General features: G+C 41.9%; 1 protein-coding gene across 4 annotated transcripts in view; it reads left to right on the top strand.

Moving 5' to 3' along the window:
• Nucleotides 1-19,902, top strand: part of cerkl (ceramide kinase-like) — a 155,768-nt gene that overhangs the window by 111,818 nt on the left and 24,048 nt on the right. For all 4 annotated transcript variants that reach the window (XM_048535331.2, XM_048535329.2, XM_048535330.2 and 1 more), the window contains one exon: nt 817-959. In XM_048535331.2, coding sequence (XP_048391288.2) covers nt 817-959 — 143 coding nt within the window. The remainder of the gene's footprint in view (nt 1-816; nt 960-19,902) is intronic.

Consider the following 19,902-nt stretch of genomic DNA (forward strand, 5'->3'; position numbering starts at 1 on the left):
TCCATCTCTTTACTATCACCTAATGTTGCCCCTATATTGGCTTTTCTGCTATTGAATTGTCATTCATTTATCTGTTACTTTTCGACTTGACACACTCTTGGCTTGTCTTGAACATTTTGCTACAGGTAAACTTGAAGCTGCCTATTTTCAATTCAACAAGTTCTGTTCATTAATCACGCCTGTCCTCACTCACAGTTAAGCAATGTCTTGATTTTAATATTTTGGTTCTCATTTTCAGCTCCCTCCATGGCCTTGGCCCTTCCTATTTCTAATCTTCTCCAGTGTCACAGCCTTCAAGATGTTTAAGCTCATCTAATTCTGGACTCTTGAGCTCCTCTGATTTTAAGTACCCCACCACTAATCGGATGTCTTTGATTGGTCTAAGCTTGAAATTTCCTATCTACACCTCTCTGCCTCTCAACTGCAATTTTCCCCTTTGAAATACTCCTTAAAACTTCTGGTCAGAGAGTAACATTGGTAAATCTGCTGAACGTGTTTTGATGAAAATTTAAACCTTGAGATCTTAAAGTGCAAACAGAAAAAAATGAACATTTTTCAAGTAAATAGTTGGAATATTGCATATTCAAGTGTAGTGAGAACTCAAGCTAAATGTTTATAAGAAATTAATGTTACAATTACATCATTAAAGAAACCTCTGCAAGTATTAGGAAGAGAAGTGTAATGTCTAATTTAAATATTATTAAATAGGCCATGTTTCCATCATCCCCCGCTCCCAGAAAATGTAGTATTACTTATTCAAATAATGCACAATATTTCTTATACCATTATTTCTTGTAATCTGTTTGCTGCCTACAGTCTTGTGTGTGTGGGTGGTGATGGGACTGCAAGTGAATTGGCCCATGGTTTACTCCTCCGAGCCCAGATTGACGCTGGGAGGGACATCGATTCCAACTTCACGCCTGTCAGAGCACCACTTCCTCTCGGCATAATACCAGCAGGTGGGCTTTGAAAATGTTGACTCACTTGCATCTACATCTGTCCTTTATCTGGTTATCACCTCTTTGTAATTTATATTAAATAACTAGTTTTTGTTTAGTATGTTATATATGTATATATGTGTGTGAATGCGTATTATGTATGTTGGTATTAGAAAAGTGTTAATTAATTATGAAGTTTTCTCCTGGAAAAAAAAGTATGTTTTGTAAGCATTTCTTTTATTTCTATTTATATGCCTGGTCTTCAAATATCTAGCTAAATCATATCCATCATGGAATTCATGGAAATCATGGAAAATGATGGTTTAAGATCTGCACCAAACATTCAACATAACAGACAGAACTGACTGTGTACATATTACGCTAAAATCTCCAGAACAAGTTAGTTTCCCAAGTTTAATATGTAATTGGAAAGTACTGCACACATTATGTTTTAAATTACAAATCTGATCTGTAAACATGAAGTTATGAAACATTACAATGTGATTTTGCTCCAGAGCAGACGTTAGTTTTATAAGAATAAGCTGTTTGAACAAATCTATTAGACCAACATTTTAATTAATTTTCACAGAAGTAAAATATTGTAATCACAATAGAATTCAATTCATTTAAGTTTCTGTGGAAGCTTGAAATTTAGAACAAAATATCCTCCCACATTGTGTACATTCTTCCCAACGTCTCAAACTCAATATCAACAAAATACTCAATTGCAGGAAATGTTCTAAGACTACACAGCCCTGCTATAAAAAAATGGTGATTGTGCACAAAAGACAGTCCAAAAATGTTTCAAGCGAAGGTTTTAATGTTTTTTTTACAGGCTAGTATTGTGATGAGCTTTAATATGAAACTATTTTGCCATTTTGGATTAAAAGGTTTTGCAGGTACATATGATTACTGGGAGTTGTGATCAGCAATAATTAGTGAAGTCAAAAGTTTAATGAGTGCTGTTAGTCACCAGCTTTTTTGTTGAAAGTCAAGTAACATTGGAAAGCAGACAAGCAAATCTTTTAAGAGAGTTAAAAGATGGGTATTTTGGTTTTAATTGTGAACAGATTGATTTGGGAAGCCCTGGTCTTGAAACAGCCTCTGAATTAAAGTTGCTGTTCTAGTACACGACATGTGTCAATTAAAGGAGCAAACTTACAAGAAGCCAGCAGCAAAAAATAAGATCTCTGTGACCTGAAAACTAAGACCTTACAACCAGACAATTTGCACAGATCTCTCGCCATAAAATATTTTCTGGGAACCTGAGGAAGTTCCTAAAGTCAGTGCCTTCACTTTGTTCTTAAACTCGGAAAGCTGAAATGTTACTTCTGTTCAAAGACTTAAGTCTAGCCTATTTCTAATCCAAACTCAAGTCTGATCGAGAGATCCCCCATCAATTCAGAAGTGGGAAGTTGTATGTGGACCCTGTGGAGATTGGAGAGGTGCTAAATGATTATTTCTCATCTGTTTTCACTGAGGAACAGGAGAATATTGTAGAGGAGATGACTGAGTTATGGGCTACTAGAATTGAAAGGATTAAGGTTAGTAAGAAGGAGGTGTTGTCAATTCTAGAAGCTGTGAAGGTAGATAAATCCCCTGGGCCGGATGGCATTTTTCTGAGGATTCTCTGGGAAGCTAGGGAGGAGGTGGCGGAAACTTTGGCCTTGATCTTTGAGTCCTCATTGTCTACAGGTTTAGTACCAGAGGACTGGAGGATTGCAAATGTTATGCCCTTGTTCACGAAGGGCAGTAGAGATGACCCAGGTAATTATAAACCTGTGAGCCTTACATCTGTTGTAGGAAAGGTTTTGGAAAGGATTATAAGAGATAGGATTTATAATCATCAACAATTTGATTGGAGATAGTCAGCATGGATTCGTTAAGGGCAGGTCGTGTCTCACAAACCTCACTGAGTTTTTTGAGAAGGTGACCAAGCATGTGGATGAGGGAAGGGCAGTTGACATGGTGTACATGAACTTCAGTAAAGCCTTTGATAAGGTTCCACATGGTAGGCTATTGGAGAAAATACAGAGGCATGGGATTGAGGGAGATTTAGCAGTTTGGATTAGAAACTGGTTTTCTGTAAGAAGGCAATGAGTGGTGGTTGATGGAAAATATTTAGCCTGGAGTCAGGCCACTAGTGGTGTGCCTTCACGGATCTGTTTTGGGACCACTGCTGTTTGTCGGTTACTAAGTTTGCAAATGACACTAAAATCGGTGGAGTGGTGGACAGTGTGGAAGAATGTTGCAGGTTTCGGGGAGACTTGGGTAAACTGCAGAATTGGGCTGAAAGGTGGCAAATGGAGTTCAACGCGGATAAATGTGAAGAATAATAGAAAGGCAGAATACTGGGTCAATGGAAAGATTCTTGGAAGTGTAGATGTGTAGAGGGATCTCGGTGTCCATGTACATAGATCCCTGAAAGTTGCTACGCAGGTTGATATTGCTGTTAAGAAGGCTTACGGTGTGTTAGGTTTTATTGGGAGAGGGATTGAGTTCCGGAGCCGTAATGTCATGCTGCAACTGTACAAAACGCTACTGCGGCCTCATTTGGAATATTGCATGCAGTTCTGGTCTCCCCATTACAGGAAGGATGTGGAAACATTGGAGAAGGTGCAGAGGAGATTTACTAGGATGTTGCCTGGTCTGGAGCACAGGCCCTATGAAGAAAGGCTGAGGGACTTGGGTCTGTTCTCATTGGAGAGAAGGAGGCTAAGAGGGGATTTAATAGAGACATACAAGATGATCAGAGGATTAGATAGGGTGGACAGTGAGAGTCTTTTTCCGAGGATGATGACTTTAGCTTGTACAAGGGGGCATAGCTACAAATTGAGGGGTGATAGATTTAAGACAGATGTCAGAGGCAGGCGGTTTACTCAGAGAGTGTCAAGGGCATGGAATGCCTGCCTGCCACTGTAGTTAATTCAGCCACATTAGGGGCATTTAAACAGTCCTTGGATAAGAATATGGATGATGATGGGATAGTGTAGGGGGAGGAGCTTAGATTAGTTCACAGGTCGGCACAACATCGAGGGCCAAAGGGCATGTTCTGCACTGTATTGTTCAATGTTCTATGTTCTACAACTGTCAGAATCGCATCATGGCGACAAGGAATCAACTAGAACCTGAGACATTTTTATTCTTTGCATTCAGATTCTTAACTCGCTGGGGTGCTTTTTCCATTTCCTTTTTTTTCCTCTATTAAAGCCCTTATCAACTGTAAAGACTTGTATTGTTTTGCCCATCATATGATTGTTTGCATTTGGTATAAAGAGGATATTGTTTAATTCTAAATAACAATATCTCAGCCACATTAGGAGCATTTAAACAGTCCTTGGCTAAGCATATGGATGATGATGGGATAGTGTAGGGGGATGGGCTTAGATTAGTTCACAGGTCAGCACAACATCGAGGGCCGAAGGGCCTGTTCTGCGCTGTATTGTTCTAAGTTCTGTCTTTTTTTTCACTTGTTGTAAGAACAGGTTTGTGTTTAAGAAACCAGTCATTTTTGAGTTTAGCAAGAAAACCTGTTGAAAGTCGCTCGTGATCTGAATAACAATAATAGAGAGAAAGACATTGGCATTTAGGTGCATCTCGTGGCATGGTGGGTCTTGATTACTGGCACATTACTCCTATTACAAACAACGCTAGATAAATTGGAATAAAATAACTGGGCTAACGAAATATAGTCTTTTGTTAAAAAAAGCATTTTCTACTCAGCTATTTTGTAGTTCAGTACCTCGATTCAAAATAGCAGATGGGTGGCTACAAACTATTTTTAAAGATTAATTTATTGTGAACATAAATTTAACAGCTGTAGTAGTAGAAGACTATGAAGAAATTACGTGAAATTATTCTGTTTTTGTTTTTTTTAAGAATAACTAATATGATACTGTATTTACTTGAGTCTTGGAGCAGGAAGAATACATTATGTGGAAATAATTGATGACTAATTTGAAAACTTGCAGCCTGACCCATCTCCAATAGCTGGATTTTCCGATCCTGAATTGGAAGAGAAGTTAGGTGCAACAAAAAAAATGAAATGGGACCGATGTCCTTGTGTTGTAGTCTGCTTCACCCTTTCCTGACTCTGACTTTCCCAAGGACAGCGACACTGGCAGGAAAGTAAAGTTGCTCCTTCTTTTGACTGGACATGTTGAAATCATTAGGGAACTCATTAACAGCTTGATCTTTGACTTCCCAAGATTCTGTTAATGTGAAGAGGTTTTATGCTCACTGATCAGTAGTTAACTGGAAGCTTGATGCATGTTGCAGAAGTCATGAAAGGACAATAATGGCATATTGGTATCATTTAGATTTTCTTACTTTGGAGTGGGAACAGTGATTAAACTCTGAACTGTCCAAAGTAGACATTATTGCTTGTAATTCAATTCCTGATAACTGGTCAGTACCATTTGCCCAATATAGGCAGTTGTCCGTGGTTAGTGGGAACCATGAATTAAGAAGTAAAGGGCTGTTGTGGCACAGTGGTAGTGTAAGTACCTCTAAACCAGGAGACATGGGTTCAAGTCCCACCTACTCCAGAGGTGTGCCATAACGTCTCTGAACAGGTTGATTAGAAAATATGACTGTGAAACTGATGCCTGACCCATGAGGAGGGTCCTGGCAGAAGGCAACTGTCAGCAGACTGCTGATGATCAAAACAAAATTTAGAAGTAAGCGCTATAAAGTAATGCCTTCATATAGATTTGTTGGCAAAGTCATTAAGTATAAGGGTTTAATTTATGACATTAATGCTGTCACACAATTTAGTCTCCAATGGAAAAAAATCACCATTTCAAGAATGGTGTACTTGTCAATCATAAGCTCATCTACTTTATATGTAGTAAATGTCAGTGACTGTGTTATGGATGGAGGGAGGATTCATCAGAAAGTTGCCTAGAGAAATTAGAGACAAGAAGTTTAGGTCCTATTGTAGGTGACCATGAACACATTAAGAATTGCATTGCTTGTTTGTCTGCCATCTTCCTGTTGCTATTCCAGCTGTCAGTGAATTTCATCAGGTTGGGGGATAGTCGATCCCAGAAGTCAGATCCCAGAACTTGCTCAATTCAACAATAAGACTGATTTTAAGCTGCTCTTGAGTCAGTTTGGGACCTTGGGTGGAGGTGCAAGTGACTGGATGTTGGGTCAGGGGCAAAATGATGATGAGTCAGTCGTGATCATCCTGTTACATTAGGTGGGCTATGAAAAGGAGTTGGATTGAAAGGGGACCCACAAACATTGGCACAAATCTGTTATCAAGTGTATATAGTTTGCAAGGAGAGTGGTCAAAATGCAATTTGGAAGCATAGCGTGTTGTTAAGCTTCTGACATCACAGGGAATAGTGAGGACAATAGCCAGGTACAGCATATTAAAAATGGAGGACGCCCTTCAGACATGTAGAAGAATGTAGGGGGATGTAGGAATGTAAATAAGAAATTAGGAGAGCAAAGACAGGCCATGCAATATCTTTGGCAGAAAGGATTAAGGATAATCCCAAGGTATTTTAAAAGTATATTAAGAATAAAAACTGCCACGCAAAGATTGGGGCCTATTATGAAGGCTGAGGATGTGGGTGTAGTCTTAAATGAATATTTCTCACCTGCATTCATTGAAGAGAAAGGCATTGTCGCCAGAGATTTCAGTTGGGATGATGACTATCTAGAACATGATAAGATTAATGAGAAGGACGTATTATACGTCTCAGCAGGCATAAAGGTGCAGAAATCCCCAGGGCCTAATGAGATGTATTCTGGGCTGCTATGGGAGGCAGGCAAGGAGATTGCTGCAGGCCTGGCAGAGAAACTTAATGCTTCACTGACCAGAAGTGAAGTGTCAGACAACTGGAGAATAGCTAATAGGGTTCCTTTGTTTTAGAAGGGCAGCAGAGATAGGCCAAGTGTCTATAGACCAGTTAGACTGATGTTAGCCATAGGGAAATTATAGGAAAAAAATCTGAGCAACAAGATTAATCAATATTTGGAAAGGCACAGATTAATCTGGACAGTCAGCACGTTCTGTTAGTAAGATCCTGCCTAACCAATTTGAGTTTTCTTCAAAAGGTGCCTAAACATATTGATAAGGTCATGCAGTTGATGTGGTTTAGATGGACTTCAGTAAGGCCTTTGATAAGGTCCCAAAAGTTGAGAGCCCATGTGATCCCCAAGGCAAGTTGGCATACATGATCCAAAATTGGCTTGGAAATAGGAGGTAAAGGGTGATGGTTCTTTTTGTAATTAGAACATTGTAACCCAGCAGTGAACTACAGGGATCGGTGCTGGGACCCTTGCTGTTTGTTATGTACGTTAATGACTTGGATGTGAATGTAGAAGATATGATTCAAAAGTTTGCAGCTGACACAAAAATTATTGGAAGTGAGGAGGCTGATCTCAGGCTACAGTCTGATATTGATCAGCTGCTGATTTGTCCAGGGATATAGCAGATGAATTTAATCCGAATAAGTGTGAGGTGATGTATTTTTGGGGATCTAATAATGAACATTGGGTCCCTAGAAAGTACCAAGGAACAAAGGCATCTTGGTGTACCAGTCAATCGATCCCTGAAGTTGTCAATAGATGCTTGTCTTCATTAGCCAGGACACAGAATATAGTAGCAAGGTATCAGAGATAATGGGAACTGCAGATGCTGGAGAATTCCAAGATAATAAAATGTGAGGCTGGATGAACACAGCAGGCCAAGCAGCATCTCAGGAGCACAAAAGCTGACGTTTCGGGCCTAGACCCTTCATCAGAGAGGGGGATGGGGAGAGGAAACTGGAATAAATAGGGAGAGAGGGGGAGGCGGACCGAAGATGGAGAGTAAAGAAGATAGGTGGAGAGAGTATAGGTGGGGAGGTAGGGAGGGGATAGGTCAGGCCAGGGAAGACGGACAGGTCAAGGAGGTGGGATGAGGTTAGTAGGTAGATGGGGGTGCGGCTTGGGGTGGGAGGAAGGGATGGATGAGAGGAAGAACCGGTTAGGGAGGCAGAGACAGGTTGGACTGGTTTTGGGATGCAGTGGGTGGGGGGGAAGAGCTGGGCTGGTTGTGTGGTGCAGTGGGGGGAGGGGACGAACTGGGCTGGTTGAGGGATGCAGTAGGGGAAGGGGAGATTTTGAAACTGGTGAAGTCCACATTGATACCATATGGCTGCAGGGTTCCCAGGCGGAATATGAGTTGCTGTTCCTGCAACCTTCGGGTGGCATCATTGTGGCAGTGCAGGAGGCCCATGATGGACATGTCATCTAGAGAATGGGAGGGGGAGTGGAAATGGTTTGCGACTGGGAGGTGCAGTTGTTTGTTGCGAACTGAGCGGAGGCACCAAACAACTGCACCTCCAAGTCGCAAACCATTTCCACTCCCCCTCCCATTCTCCAGATGACATGTCCATCATGGGCCTCCTGCACTGCCACAATGATGCCACCTGAAGGTTGCAGGAACAGCAACTCATATTCCGCCTGGGAACCCTGCAGCCACATGGTATCAATGTGGACTTCACCAGTTTCAAAATCTCCCCTTCCCCTACTGCATCCCTAAACCAGCCCAGTTCGTCCCCTCCCCACACTGCACCACACAACCAGCCCAGCTCTTCCCCCCCACCCACTGCATCCCAAAACCAGTCCAACCTGTCTCTGCCTCCCTAACCGGTTCTTCCTCTCACCCATCCCTTCCTCCCACCCCAAGCCGCACCCCCATCTACCTACTAACCTCATCCCACCTCCTTGACCTGTCCGTCTTCCCTGGACTGACCTATCCCCTCTCTACCTCCCCACCTATACTCTCTCCACCTATCTTTCTTTACTCTCCATCTTCGGTCCGCCTCCCCCTCTCTCCCTATTTATTCCAGTTCCCTCTCCCCATCCCCCTCTCTGATGAAGGGTCTAGGCCCGAAACGTCAGCTTTTGTGCTCCTGAGATGCTGCTTGGCCTGTTGTGTTCATCCAGCCTCACATTTTATTATAGTAGCAAGGTAGTCTTGTTATAAATTTAAAGAATATTGCGCAGGCAACGAATGGAATACTGTGTGCAGTTCTGGTCACAACAATATCAAAGGTCATGGTTGCACTGGAGAGGAGATTCGCCAGAATGTTGCATAGGTTGAAATGCTTTGGTTATGAGGAGAGACTGGATAGCCAGGGTTTATTTTCTTTCGAGTAGAGAAGGCTGAGGGTGCATCTGATTGAGATGTACAAAATTATGAGAGGCAGAGACGGGGCAGATTGTGAGAACCTTTTCCTCATAACTGTAATACCTAAGACGAGGAGGCACGAGTTTAGGGTGAGGAGTAAGTCATTTAGAGGTGATCTGAGAAAACCAACTTTTACCCTGAGGGTGGTAGAAATATGGAATGTGCTACCTGGAGGATGTTTGATGAATTACTACAGTGCATCTTGTAGATGGTACCATCATGATTCACTGGCTTTAAGGGTGTATTTTGTCCTGGTGAGTTGGCGTATTGGACTGTGTCTGCACATGAGCAGGTGCCATTTTAGCATTGTGGATTATGATTTCAAAACTAAAATTCCATTTAACTCATTAACTGCATTAATAATGTAAGTACAAGCAAGAAAAAAATTAATGAACAGCGTAATATCAGCTAAATAAAAGCAAAATATTGCATATGTTGAAAATCTGGAATGAAAATGGAAGATACTGGAAATAGCCAGCAGATTTGGCAACATCTATAAAGAGAGAAATAGAGCTTGTGTTACAGGTTGAAAATGACTTCTTCAGAACTAAAGGTCAGTCATGATGTGGTGGTTTGGTTATATGTTATGAAAAGAGTGAAGGAGAGAAAGAACAATAAGATTTGGGAGACTGTGAAGGACAAAAGGGGTAAATTACAAAGATTTCATGAAACAAGAGGCAAAGGGAATGGCAATGGTTGAGGAAAGAGTCAAAGCATTTTTCCGGAGAGAAAGTAAATGCCAGAATATTGAGCAGCACTGTGTGAAAACAGAGACATAAAAAACAAGATTCGAACTGGCACTGAATGAAAATGGGAGCAAATCAACATACTTGCAATTTCACCCACTCTTTCATCTTGATGTGATTCATTTCCAACAGTTCCCTTCTCATCCTAAACTTTGTTTCCATTTCTGGGATGAATCTCCTGAAGTTAATGCCTCCTAAAACCCTGCCTCTTGTTGGAGCTGCATTATTACTCGCAGTTTCTGGGTTCGCTGCTGCATCTATCCTGATGATGCAAGCTTCCACAAAGGCGATTTTGATTTTTTTTTTCAACCTAAGAATCCCTCTTTTTGTGATTAGATGAGCCTATTAACCATATCCAACCCATTTTTGACACTTCTGCTCTCACCCCTTCCCTTGCAGAACTGCAATAGGGTTCCAAAAGTCCTTAATTTTCACCCCACCAACCTACATATTCAAAGAATCATGTTACCACCACTGTTACTGCCACTTCGACACAATGCCAATAGTGAAAACTCTCCCCTCCCATTGATTATTCTGAAGGGGCCATTACCTCTACAAGGCCCTGATCCACTTCTCAAACAGATATCTTCCACCTTCGATAGCATCTTGCCAGGCAGTTGCTGGAGGCATAACACTTGCCATTTATCACATCTCCGCCGTGGTCCCAAACACTCCTTACAGGTAAAGCAGCAGTGCACTATACTGGTAGTATACTATTTCCCTAGTTTTCTCTCCCTTTGGAAGTCCATTGCAGAGTAACTGAATCTATAAACATGCCAGGAGCTTCCAATTACTTAAAACTTCCCTTTACCACCCTGCTTATGTACTCACATTTCTACCCGTAGTCTGCTAATGTGTCCCATTGAAGTTCAATGCAAGTTCAAGGAGAATCAGCTTACCTTCTGATTAAGCACTTTATAACCTTCTGGACTCAACCTTGGGATCAACAACTTCAGATTATGAATGCTGCCTCTCCTTTTTGGTTCCACATTTTGCCATGTACCAGTCTGATTTTTTTTTAATTTATGGGCAGAGTTGTCTATTCTTGTGTGATTAACCTGCTCACTGATGCCCAATTTGGGTTCAGCTGGAGCCACTCACCTCCTGAACTCATTACGACCTTAGTTCAAACATGGACAAAGTCGCTGAATTCCAGAGGTGAGATGAGTGACAGCCCTTGATGCCAAGGTCACATTTGACTGAGTGCAACATCAAGGAATCCTAGCAAAACTAGGATAAGTGGCAATCAGGACAAACGCTCCACTGTTTGGAGTCATACCTGGCACATAGAATAATGATTGTAATTGTAGCAGGACAGTCAGGATATTTCTGAAGAAAAGCAAAAACTAAAAGAGCTGTGATTGCTCTAAATCAAGAACAAAAACAAAGTTGCTGGAAAAGCTCAGCAGGTCTGGCAGCATTTGTGGAGGAGAAAACAGAGTTAACGTTTCAGGTTCAGTGACCCTTCCTCAGAACTGATGGTGGCTGGGAAAACGTCAGTTTATATGCAGGAAATAGGGAGGTGGGTGGGGTACGGAGTAAACGATAGGATAGAGCCCAAAGAGAGAGAAAGGCAGTTGAACAGACAAAGGAGTTGCTAACGATCAGGCTGGGAGGTTGAATAGTTGTTAATGGGGACTGTTAGTGACTAACAAAAGAACAAAGAAAATTACGGCACAGGAACAGGCCCTTTGGCCCTCCAAGCCTGCGCCGATCAAGATCCTCTGTCTAACCTTTCATCTATTTTCTAACAGTCTGTGTCCATTTGCTCCCTGCCCATCCATGTACCTGTCCAGATATATCTTAAAAGACGCTAACGTGTCTGCGTCTACCACCTCTGCTGGCAACGCGTTCCAGGCACCCACCACCCTCTGTGTAAAGAACTTTCCACGCATTTCTCCCCTAAACTTTCCTCCTCTCACTTTGAACTCATGACCCCTAGTAATTGAGTCCCCCACGCTGGGAAAAAGCTTTTTGCTATTCACCCTGTCTATACCCCTCATGATTTTGTAGACCTCAATCAGGTCCACCCTCAATCTTCGTCTTTCTAATGAAAATAATCCTAATCTATTCAAACTTTCTTCATAGCTAGCACCTTCCATACCAGTCGACATCCTGGTGAACCTCTTCTGCACCCTCTCCAAAGCATCCACATCCTTTTGGTAATGTGGCGACCAGAACTGTACACAGTACTCCAAATGTGTCCGAACCAAAGTCCTATACAACTGCAACATGACCTGCCAACTCTAGTACTCAATACCCTATCCAATGAAGGAAAGCATGCCATATGTCTTCTTGACCACCCTATTGACCTGCGTTGTCACCTTCAGGGAATAATGGACCTGAACACCCAGATCTCTCTGTTCATCAATTTTCCCTAGGACTTTTCCATTTACTGTATAGTTCGCCCTTGAATTTGATCGTCCAAAATGCATCACCTCGCATTTGCCCGGATTGAACTCTATCTGCCATTTATCTGCCCAACTCTCCAGTCTTTCTATATTCTGCTGTAATCTCTGACAGTCTCCTTCACTATCTGCTACCCCACCAAGCTTAGTGTCATCTGCAAACTTGCTGATCAGACCACCTACACCTTCCTCCAGATCATTTACATATATCACAAACAATAGTGGTCCCAGCACAGATCGCTGTGGAACACCACTGGTCACAGGTCTCCAATTTGAGAAACTCTCTTCTACTAGTACTCTGTCTCGTGTTGCCTAGCCAGTTTTTTTATCCATCTCGCCAGCACACCCTGGACCCCATGTGACTTCACTTTCTCCATCAGCTTGCCATGGGGAACCTTATCAAATGCCAACAGTGGATGTGTAGTGGCAGGCTATGTGGTAACAAGGCCAGGTGTGTGGGGTGGGGTGCTGGGACATGGGAGAGTTTAGGCCCTGAAATTTTTGAACCCAATATTGAGCCCGAATGGCTGTAGGGTCCCTAAGCAGAAAATGAGGTGTTGTTCCTCCAGCTTGTGTTGGGCTTCACCGGAACACTGTAGCAAGCCAGAGACAGAGATGTTGGCCAGAGAGCAGGGTGGTGCATTGAAGTGGCAGGCAACAAGTAGTTCAGGGTCTATTTTGCACGCAGAACGTAGATGTTCCCCAATGTAGAGGAGACCACATTGTGATCAGCGAATGCAGTAGACTAGATTCTTGCAAGTGCAGGTGAAATGTTGCTTCACCTGGAAGGTATGTTTGGGCCCTTAGATACTGGAGAGAGAGGAGGTAAATATGTATGTGTTGCACCTTTGCCAGTTACAGGGAAAGGTGCCTTAGGGCTGTGGGAAGGTGTCGGGGGTGAAGGAAGTGTGGACCAGGGTGTCCCAGAGGGAACAGTCTCTGCGGAAGGCAGACAAGGGAGGGGAGGGGAATATCTGTCTGGTGGTGGCATCTTGCTGGAGGCGGTGGAAATGGTGTCTGATGATCTTCTGTATGTGGATGCTGGTGGGATGGTAGGTGAGGATAACGGGAACCCTTTCGCTATTGCGGGAGGGAGGAGAAGGGGTGAGGGCAGAAGTGCGGGAGATGGATCGGACCCGATTGGGGGTCCTCTCGACAATGGAGCTGGGGAATCCTCGGTTAAGGAAGAATGTGGACGTTTCGGAGGCTCCCTTGTCGAAGTTGGCCTCATCTGAACATATGCGACGGAGACGGAGGAACTGAGAAAATGGAATGGAGTCTTTACAGGATGTGGGGTGTGAGAATGTATAGTCCAGGTAGCTGTGGGAGTCGGTGGGTTTGTAATGGATATTGGGCGGCACGGTGGTTCAGTGGTTAGCACTGCAGCCTCACAGTGCCAGGGACCCAGGTTCGATTCCCGCCTCTGGCGACAGTCTGTGTGGAGTTTGCACATTCTCCCCATGTCTGAATGGGTTTCCTCTAGGTGCTCCGGTTTCCTCCCACAGTCCAAAGATGTGCAGGTTAGGTGAATTAGCCATGCTAAATTGCCTGTAGTGTTCAGGGATGTGTGGGTTACAGGGCGATGGGTCTGGGTGAGATGCTTCAAGGGGCGGTGTGGACTTGTTGGGCCGAAGGGCCTGTTTCCACACTGTAGGGAATCTAATCTAATCTAATATTCGCGTTTTTATTTCTGAAGGAATTCCTCAGGGTAGTATCCTAGGCCCATCCATCGTCAGCTAATTCATCAATGACCTTGTCTCTGTCATAAGGTCGGAAATGGGGATGTTCCCTGATGATTGCACAGTATTGAGCACCATTCACGATTCCTTCAATCCAAAGCAGTCCATGAACAAATGCAACGAGGTCTGGATAATATCCAGACTTAGGTTAATAGATGGCAAGTAACATTTGAGCCACAAAAATGCCAGGCTGTGACCATCTGCAAAAAGAGACAATCTACCCACCACCCTTTGACGTTGAATGGTCTTGCCATCACTGAATCCCCCACTGTCAACATCCTGATGGTCACCATGGTTCTGAAACTCAACTGGTCTTGCCAAATAAATACAGTGGCTACAAGAGCAGCGAGAGTATGATGAATGTGTGAAATCATTACTGCAGAAGGCTGTGGAGGCCAGGTTATTGTGAATATATAAGACAGATAGGTTCTTGAGTCGGGGTGTCAAGGCTTATAGGGAAAAGGCAGGAGAACGGGATTGTGAAACATATCAGCCATGATGAAATGGTGGAGCAGATTCAACTTGCCAAATGTCCTAATCTTGCTCCTATATCTTAGGGTCTTCCCAGTCCCCAGAACTGTGGATGTCTGTTTACTGTTGCTGGTAAGAGGAATGTCATTTGAGTTAGAGGTTCTGAAATAATAATGCTTCCATTTCATCAAATACTTGGGTGAAAAACAATATATGTCTGAGATGTTTTGACCGAAACATCTTGCTTCTTGGATCCTTTTAATGAAAACACATCAGATGTTTTTTCCTTTTTCTCTTTCTTGTATTGTGGGGGGATGGTGGGTGGAGGGAAGGGTAAAAGTAAACCAGATAGGTTTTTATAGTAATTGACTGATGGTTGCCATTAGATTAGCTTTTAATTCCAGATTTCAAATTTCATCATTTTCCATGATGGGATTCAAACCTATGTTCCCAAGACCGTTAGCTTAAATTCAGGATTAACAATGCTCTGACATTACCATGACCCCATCGTGTCCTCCCAAGCTTTCCTAGTTGAATTGAAAGGTCAGCAACGTGATAGCATATTTTAGCTTCTTTCATGTTTTAACTGTGAACTTTGGAAGATGTTTGAGAGGCATTCCCACTGTTGCGCAAGTAGTGCATTGGTAGCTCTAGTGTACTGAACAGTTAACACAAAGCATCTGATGGAGTTGCTTGGCATCCAGTTTAATGTGTGACCGTCTGCTACAGTGGCAAACGTATAATGCTAACTTTCACTCATTGGACCATAAAGCATTATTATGACTATTATCTAGGTCTCTGGATTAACAGAACAGCGATAATACAACTAGGCCATCACCTCAGATAACACGGTGTAGAGCTGGATGAACACAGCAGGCCAAGCAGCATCAGAGGAGCAGGAAAGCTGACGTTTCAGGCCTAGACCCTTCTTAAGAAAATTGTCATCACCATTTAGGTCATCACCTCCCCCTGCTTGCATCATCCAAGGACTGTTCACTATTTATCAATCGCATTACAGCAAATTTATGTTAACAAAACCAGTATTATAGCAGAAATACCTGTATCCAGTCCTGTTCTAGTTTGAGCTGTATTTCTTTCAGGCATAAAATACAGGAGCTTGAACACATGCACCAACAGGTCCAAGGATAGCATCTTCCCTGCTGTTATCGGATTGCTGCATGGACCTCTTTAACTTCAAATAATGTTGATCTTTCTAACATTGATCTTGCTTTATGCACTTCCTGCATAATCATAATCTTTTATGCCTTGCTGTGTCTAAGCACCCTATGATCTGTGTGTCCTTGTTTGCTATGATCTGCTGTACTGCTCGCGAAACAAAACTTCTCACTGTGTGAGGTACACATGACTACATTAAATCAAATTAAAATGCTGTCAGTGCTTCTAGAGCAATTTTTGCTTTCAATTCCCTAGTTTTGGGCATTATACTCCATGCATTGTGTGCATACAATTTAACCCTGCCCTTACCTCTTTCTTGCCATTGGGAAGATGACTATTTCTTTGTTTACTGTCAACACTGAAGCCTTCCTACTTTCTTTTTCCTGTTTCCCATCTTCTATGTTTAGCCCTTTCTGGTACTTACAAAACTAGAAGCACTAATCAACTGCCTTGCAAGTTTAAATCTGCCCTCACAACAATATTTATCATCCAGGAGATCAGTTCCTTTTCTGCTCAGGCGAAGCCCATTTATTTTCCACAGGTTTCTCCTTTCCCAAAAGTGATCCTAACCTCCCAAAAATCCAAACCACTCCATTCTACACCATCCCTCAAGCCACACATTTACGTCCCTGATCTGCCTTTGCTTAAATTGTAAAGGCTTTGGCACAGGTGATATTTCTGAGATACTATCCTGGACGACTTGCATTTCATTTGCTACCTCTTGAGACTGATCCTACACATCTTCCATCCATCCTTCCCTATGTTGTTTGTTTCCATATGAATCACAACCATTGATTGTTCAACCTACGTTTGGAGAAGTTTACTCGACCATTTCATTACATCCCGAATTCTTGCACCTGGGAGGCAACAGACCATACAGGAATCAAGATCTTGGCTGCAATTTAGACTGTCCATCCTTTGAACTATTCAGTCACTCACCCACTACTGCTATCTTGCAAATGAGACACCCCTTAAGATTATTTAATAATCTGCCGAACAGCCTCTCTGTATTTCCCCCCAGAATAGCCTTAGACCTCATGGTATTGTGGTTTTCCCTCTAGACATCTACACTTGACTCAGTTCTTCTTTCTGCTCAGTAAATAAAATTTCATACCTGTTAGATAGCTTCAAAGAGTTCTGGGTTTCCCGAACCTGCTTTTACTTCCCTTTTGGCAAATTCACCTGCCTTCTCTATGTTCCTCCTGCCTGCTTGTCACAATGTGGAGTGACCACTATCAGGTGAGACTATTCTAGATACTTCTGTCCTCCTTGTATGGTGTGCACTGTGGAGAGCCGCTGCTCCAAATCAGCCACACGTTGTTCAAGGACTGCTATCCTCTGGCATTTCATGTAAATGTGACTGTCATGGATGTCTTGTGGATCCAAAACTTCCCACATTTTACATGCCATATACATCACAAGCTTTCCCAAAGTACCTCCCCACCTAAACTCTCTCCACCTATCTTCTTTTCTCTCCATCTTCGGTCCGCCTCCCCCTCTCTCCCTATTTATTCCAGAACCCTCACCCCATCCCCCTCTCTGATGAAGGGTCTAGGCCCGAAACGTCAGCTTTTGTGCTCCCGAGATGCTGCTTGGCCTGCTGTGTTCATCCAGCCTCACATTTTATTACTTACCATCTTTACTTGTCAAGATATTGCACGCTACTGAGGTTCTGCTGTTTCTAAGTCACAGCCATTTTCTTAAGACCGCTTCTCTGTTTTTTGGATCATGGTGGGGAGAAAGAGGAAAACACTACAGAAGTGTAAACAATTGGGGCTTCACTGTTCTCTGGCATTGGGTTCTGTGCAATCCTCTTCTCAGTTGTGACTGAACCAACTTCTCGCAGAATTCTTTTTTCCAAAAACATACTTTATTCATAAAGAAATCTTGTATATACATATATAGTCACTAGAGCAGTTCAGTTCACTACAGTCTTCACATGTGTAGAACAAACACACCCAAGGCTTCTGTTTGAAACACCAGGAGGGTCTGATAACTGAATGGACCCCCATTGTATTTTGGCTGAAAGACCTCAGACAGTGGTCTTTTCCCAGTGTGCCTTGGCAGTAGCTGCCCCATGTTTTAGTGTATCCCTCAGCTTGCAGTCCTAGACTTTGCAATGTGCCAGTCCACAACACTCAGCCGTGATCAACTTTTTGCTCTGAATGACCGACAAGTTTTGAGCAGACAAAAGAGTGCCTTTCCAGAATTCTTTTCAGTTGCTTCTTACTGCTGCCCTCTGTTGGAAGCTATTTCTCCTGCTAAGCACCAGGCCCTGCACAATTCCTTTTTTATTTGTGGTGACTGAGCCAACTTCTGCCAGAATCCTCCAGTTACTTCTCACCAATTCCCTCTGTTCACCCTCTGGGTAACTATTTGTCAAAAGGACAGGAGACTGCAGGTCCAGGAGACTCAGGATCCCTTGGATACATTTAACAAATACAAAATTTTAGATGAAATGCCCAAAGTATTGTTGTCTTACCTTTTTTGCTTCTCAACTCTAACTAAATCGACTCCGACCTTACCCCCTTGAGGAAAACCCTCTTTAAAACTATACATCTTCCCTAATCATTATGCCACTTTATCTCCATTTTCTCTTCTCATTTCCTGAACACTTTGTTTCCTTGTATTTATATACCCATCCCTCTTAATTTAAGCCACAATTTCATTATGGTCACAGCATATTCCCATATTGCTATTTGTGCTTATAACTCACCATTCACCAAACTTTAGGTGATTCCTACTACCATTCCTAACATCACTTTAGAACTGCTACATTATGATTATATATACAGTTTATATATGTATGTATATGTATACATATAATATATAGAAATTCATTTTCTCTGTAATATGAGAAATAAAACTTAACAGTATCTGCTGTATTCTTCCTTCTAGCTTAGCTGCCTAACTGAACTGCTACAGACATTAAAATATATGTTGGCTTTTAGCTTTTGGCTTTAAAGTCCCCCTGAATTAATTGCACTCTGCACTCCAACACTTCACATGTATCACTTGTGCAATTCTGTAAAATGATAAGTGGGTGAATTTGAAGCCTTGAATAACCATTTGCTCATTCATCCACCCCAAATCACATGGGAATTCAGAGTATGGCTATGTCTCTGAACTGTCAATAACAGATTGCGTCAGTCAAGTCTCCTTCCTTCCTTAATAATATTTCAGGTAATTAGCATCGTCCAGTTAATAATAATTTGATCCTTATGTGTGTATAACGTTTGAGGCTATCGAGTGCAAATTTCACTTAGACTTTGCTATGTGATACTGAGGAAAGATAAAATGAGACAGAATAAGCAAGCGTGAGACGTTTAATTGTATTATTAAGTATAATCAACAAAATTAAGTTGATTACTGGAAAATTATTCACTTGAAGCGTTGTAGTATCAGGATGTGAACCTGCACATTTAATTTCTAATGGGTTGGTGCATGATTATGGTGGCTGCCTCGGTTATTATAGACACTTTTTATTAGATCTGAATATGTAAAATCTGTTATTAACTAGAATGTAAAAGCGCTATGTATATAACAAAACATTGAATGCAGCATTTCAGTTTAAAATTTAGTGTTATAATAGCCTAAAAGTGTCAACTGGTTCAAAGAATGAAGCTTAAATCTTTTTTTCATAAATATTTTACTAGATAAGATTTGAAAGGAAATTTTTTTTGAGATCTGCAAAGCAGAATCTTTCTCAGTTGTCTGGTAATGTATAGACGTGCAAGGAAAAAAAATTAAGATACATTGTGTTTAAGGCTGACAACAAATTAAAAGCTTTATGAATCAATGTGAAACAACCTACCATAAGAGTATATATTTCAGGTTGTGAACATGAAAGTTTGCACACTTTTAGCATTTAATTCACAATTGTTTACTTGCCAAGTAATTTTGTGGGCAAAAATGTTGCTTAGCTCTATTTTAAGTGAAAATTAAGAGAAAAAAACCTAATTTAAACTGCTAGTATTAAGTTAGTTTCTAAGAGTTTCAGATATGCTTGAGTAGAAAGTCATTACAACACATTCATCACCTGGAAAAGGGAGACATTAACAGCCTTATGAATATGCATGTATCTGGTTAATTAAGTTAATTGTCCTGCAGAAGTGCTCGCACTTCCAAGGACAATTTTTAAAACAATTTCTGCTTGATTCATTCATTAGTCATACTTTACCTGAACTATTAAAGTCTTGAGTCTTCAATTTAGTCTTACCGTGATTTTATCTG

This window comes from Stegostoma tigrinum, chromosome 7, assembly GCF_030684315.1.
Source record: "Stegostoma tigrinum isolate sSteTig4 chromosome 7, sSteTig4.hap1, whole genome shotgun sequence".
NCBI classification, from domain to species: Eukaryota; Metazoa; Chordata; class Chondrichthyes; order Orectolobiformes; family Stegostomatidae; genus Stegostoma; species Stegostoma tigrinum.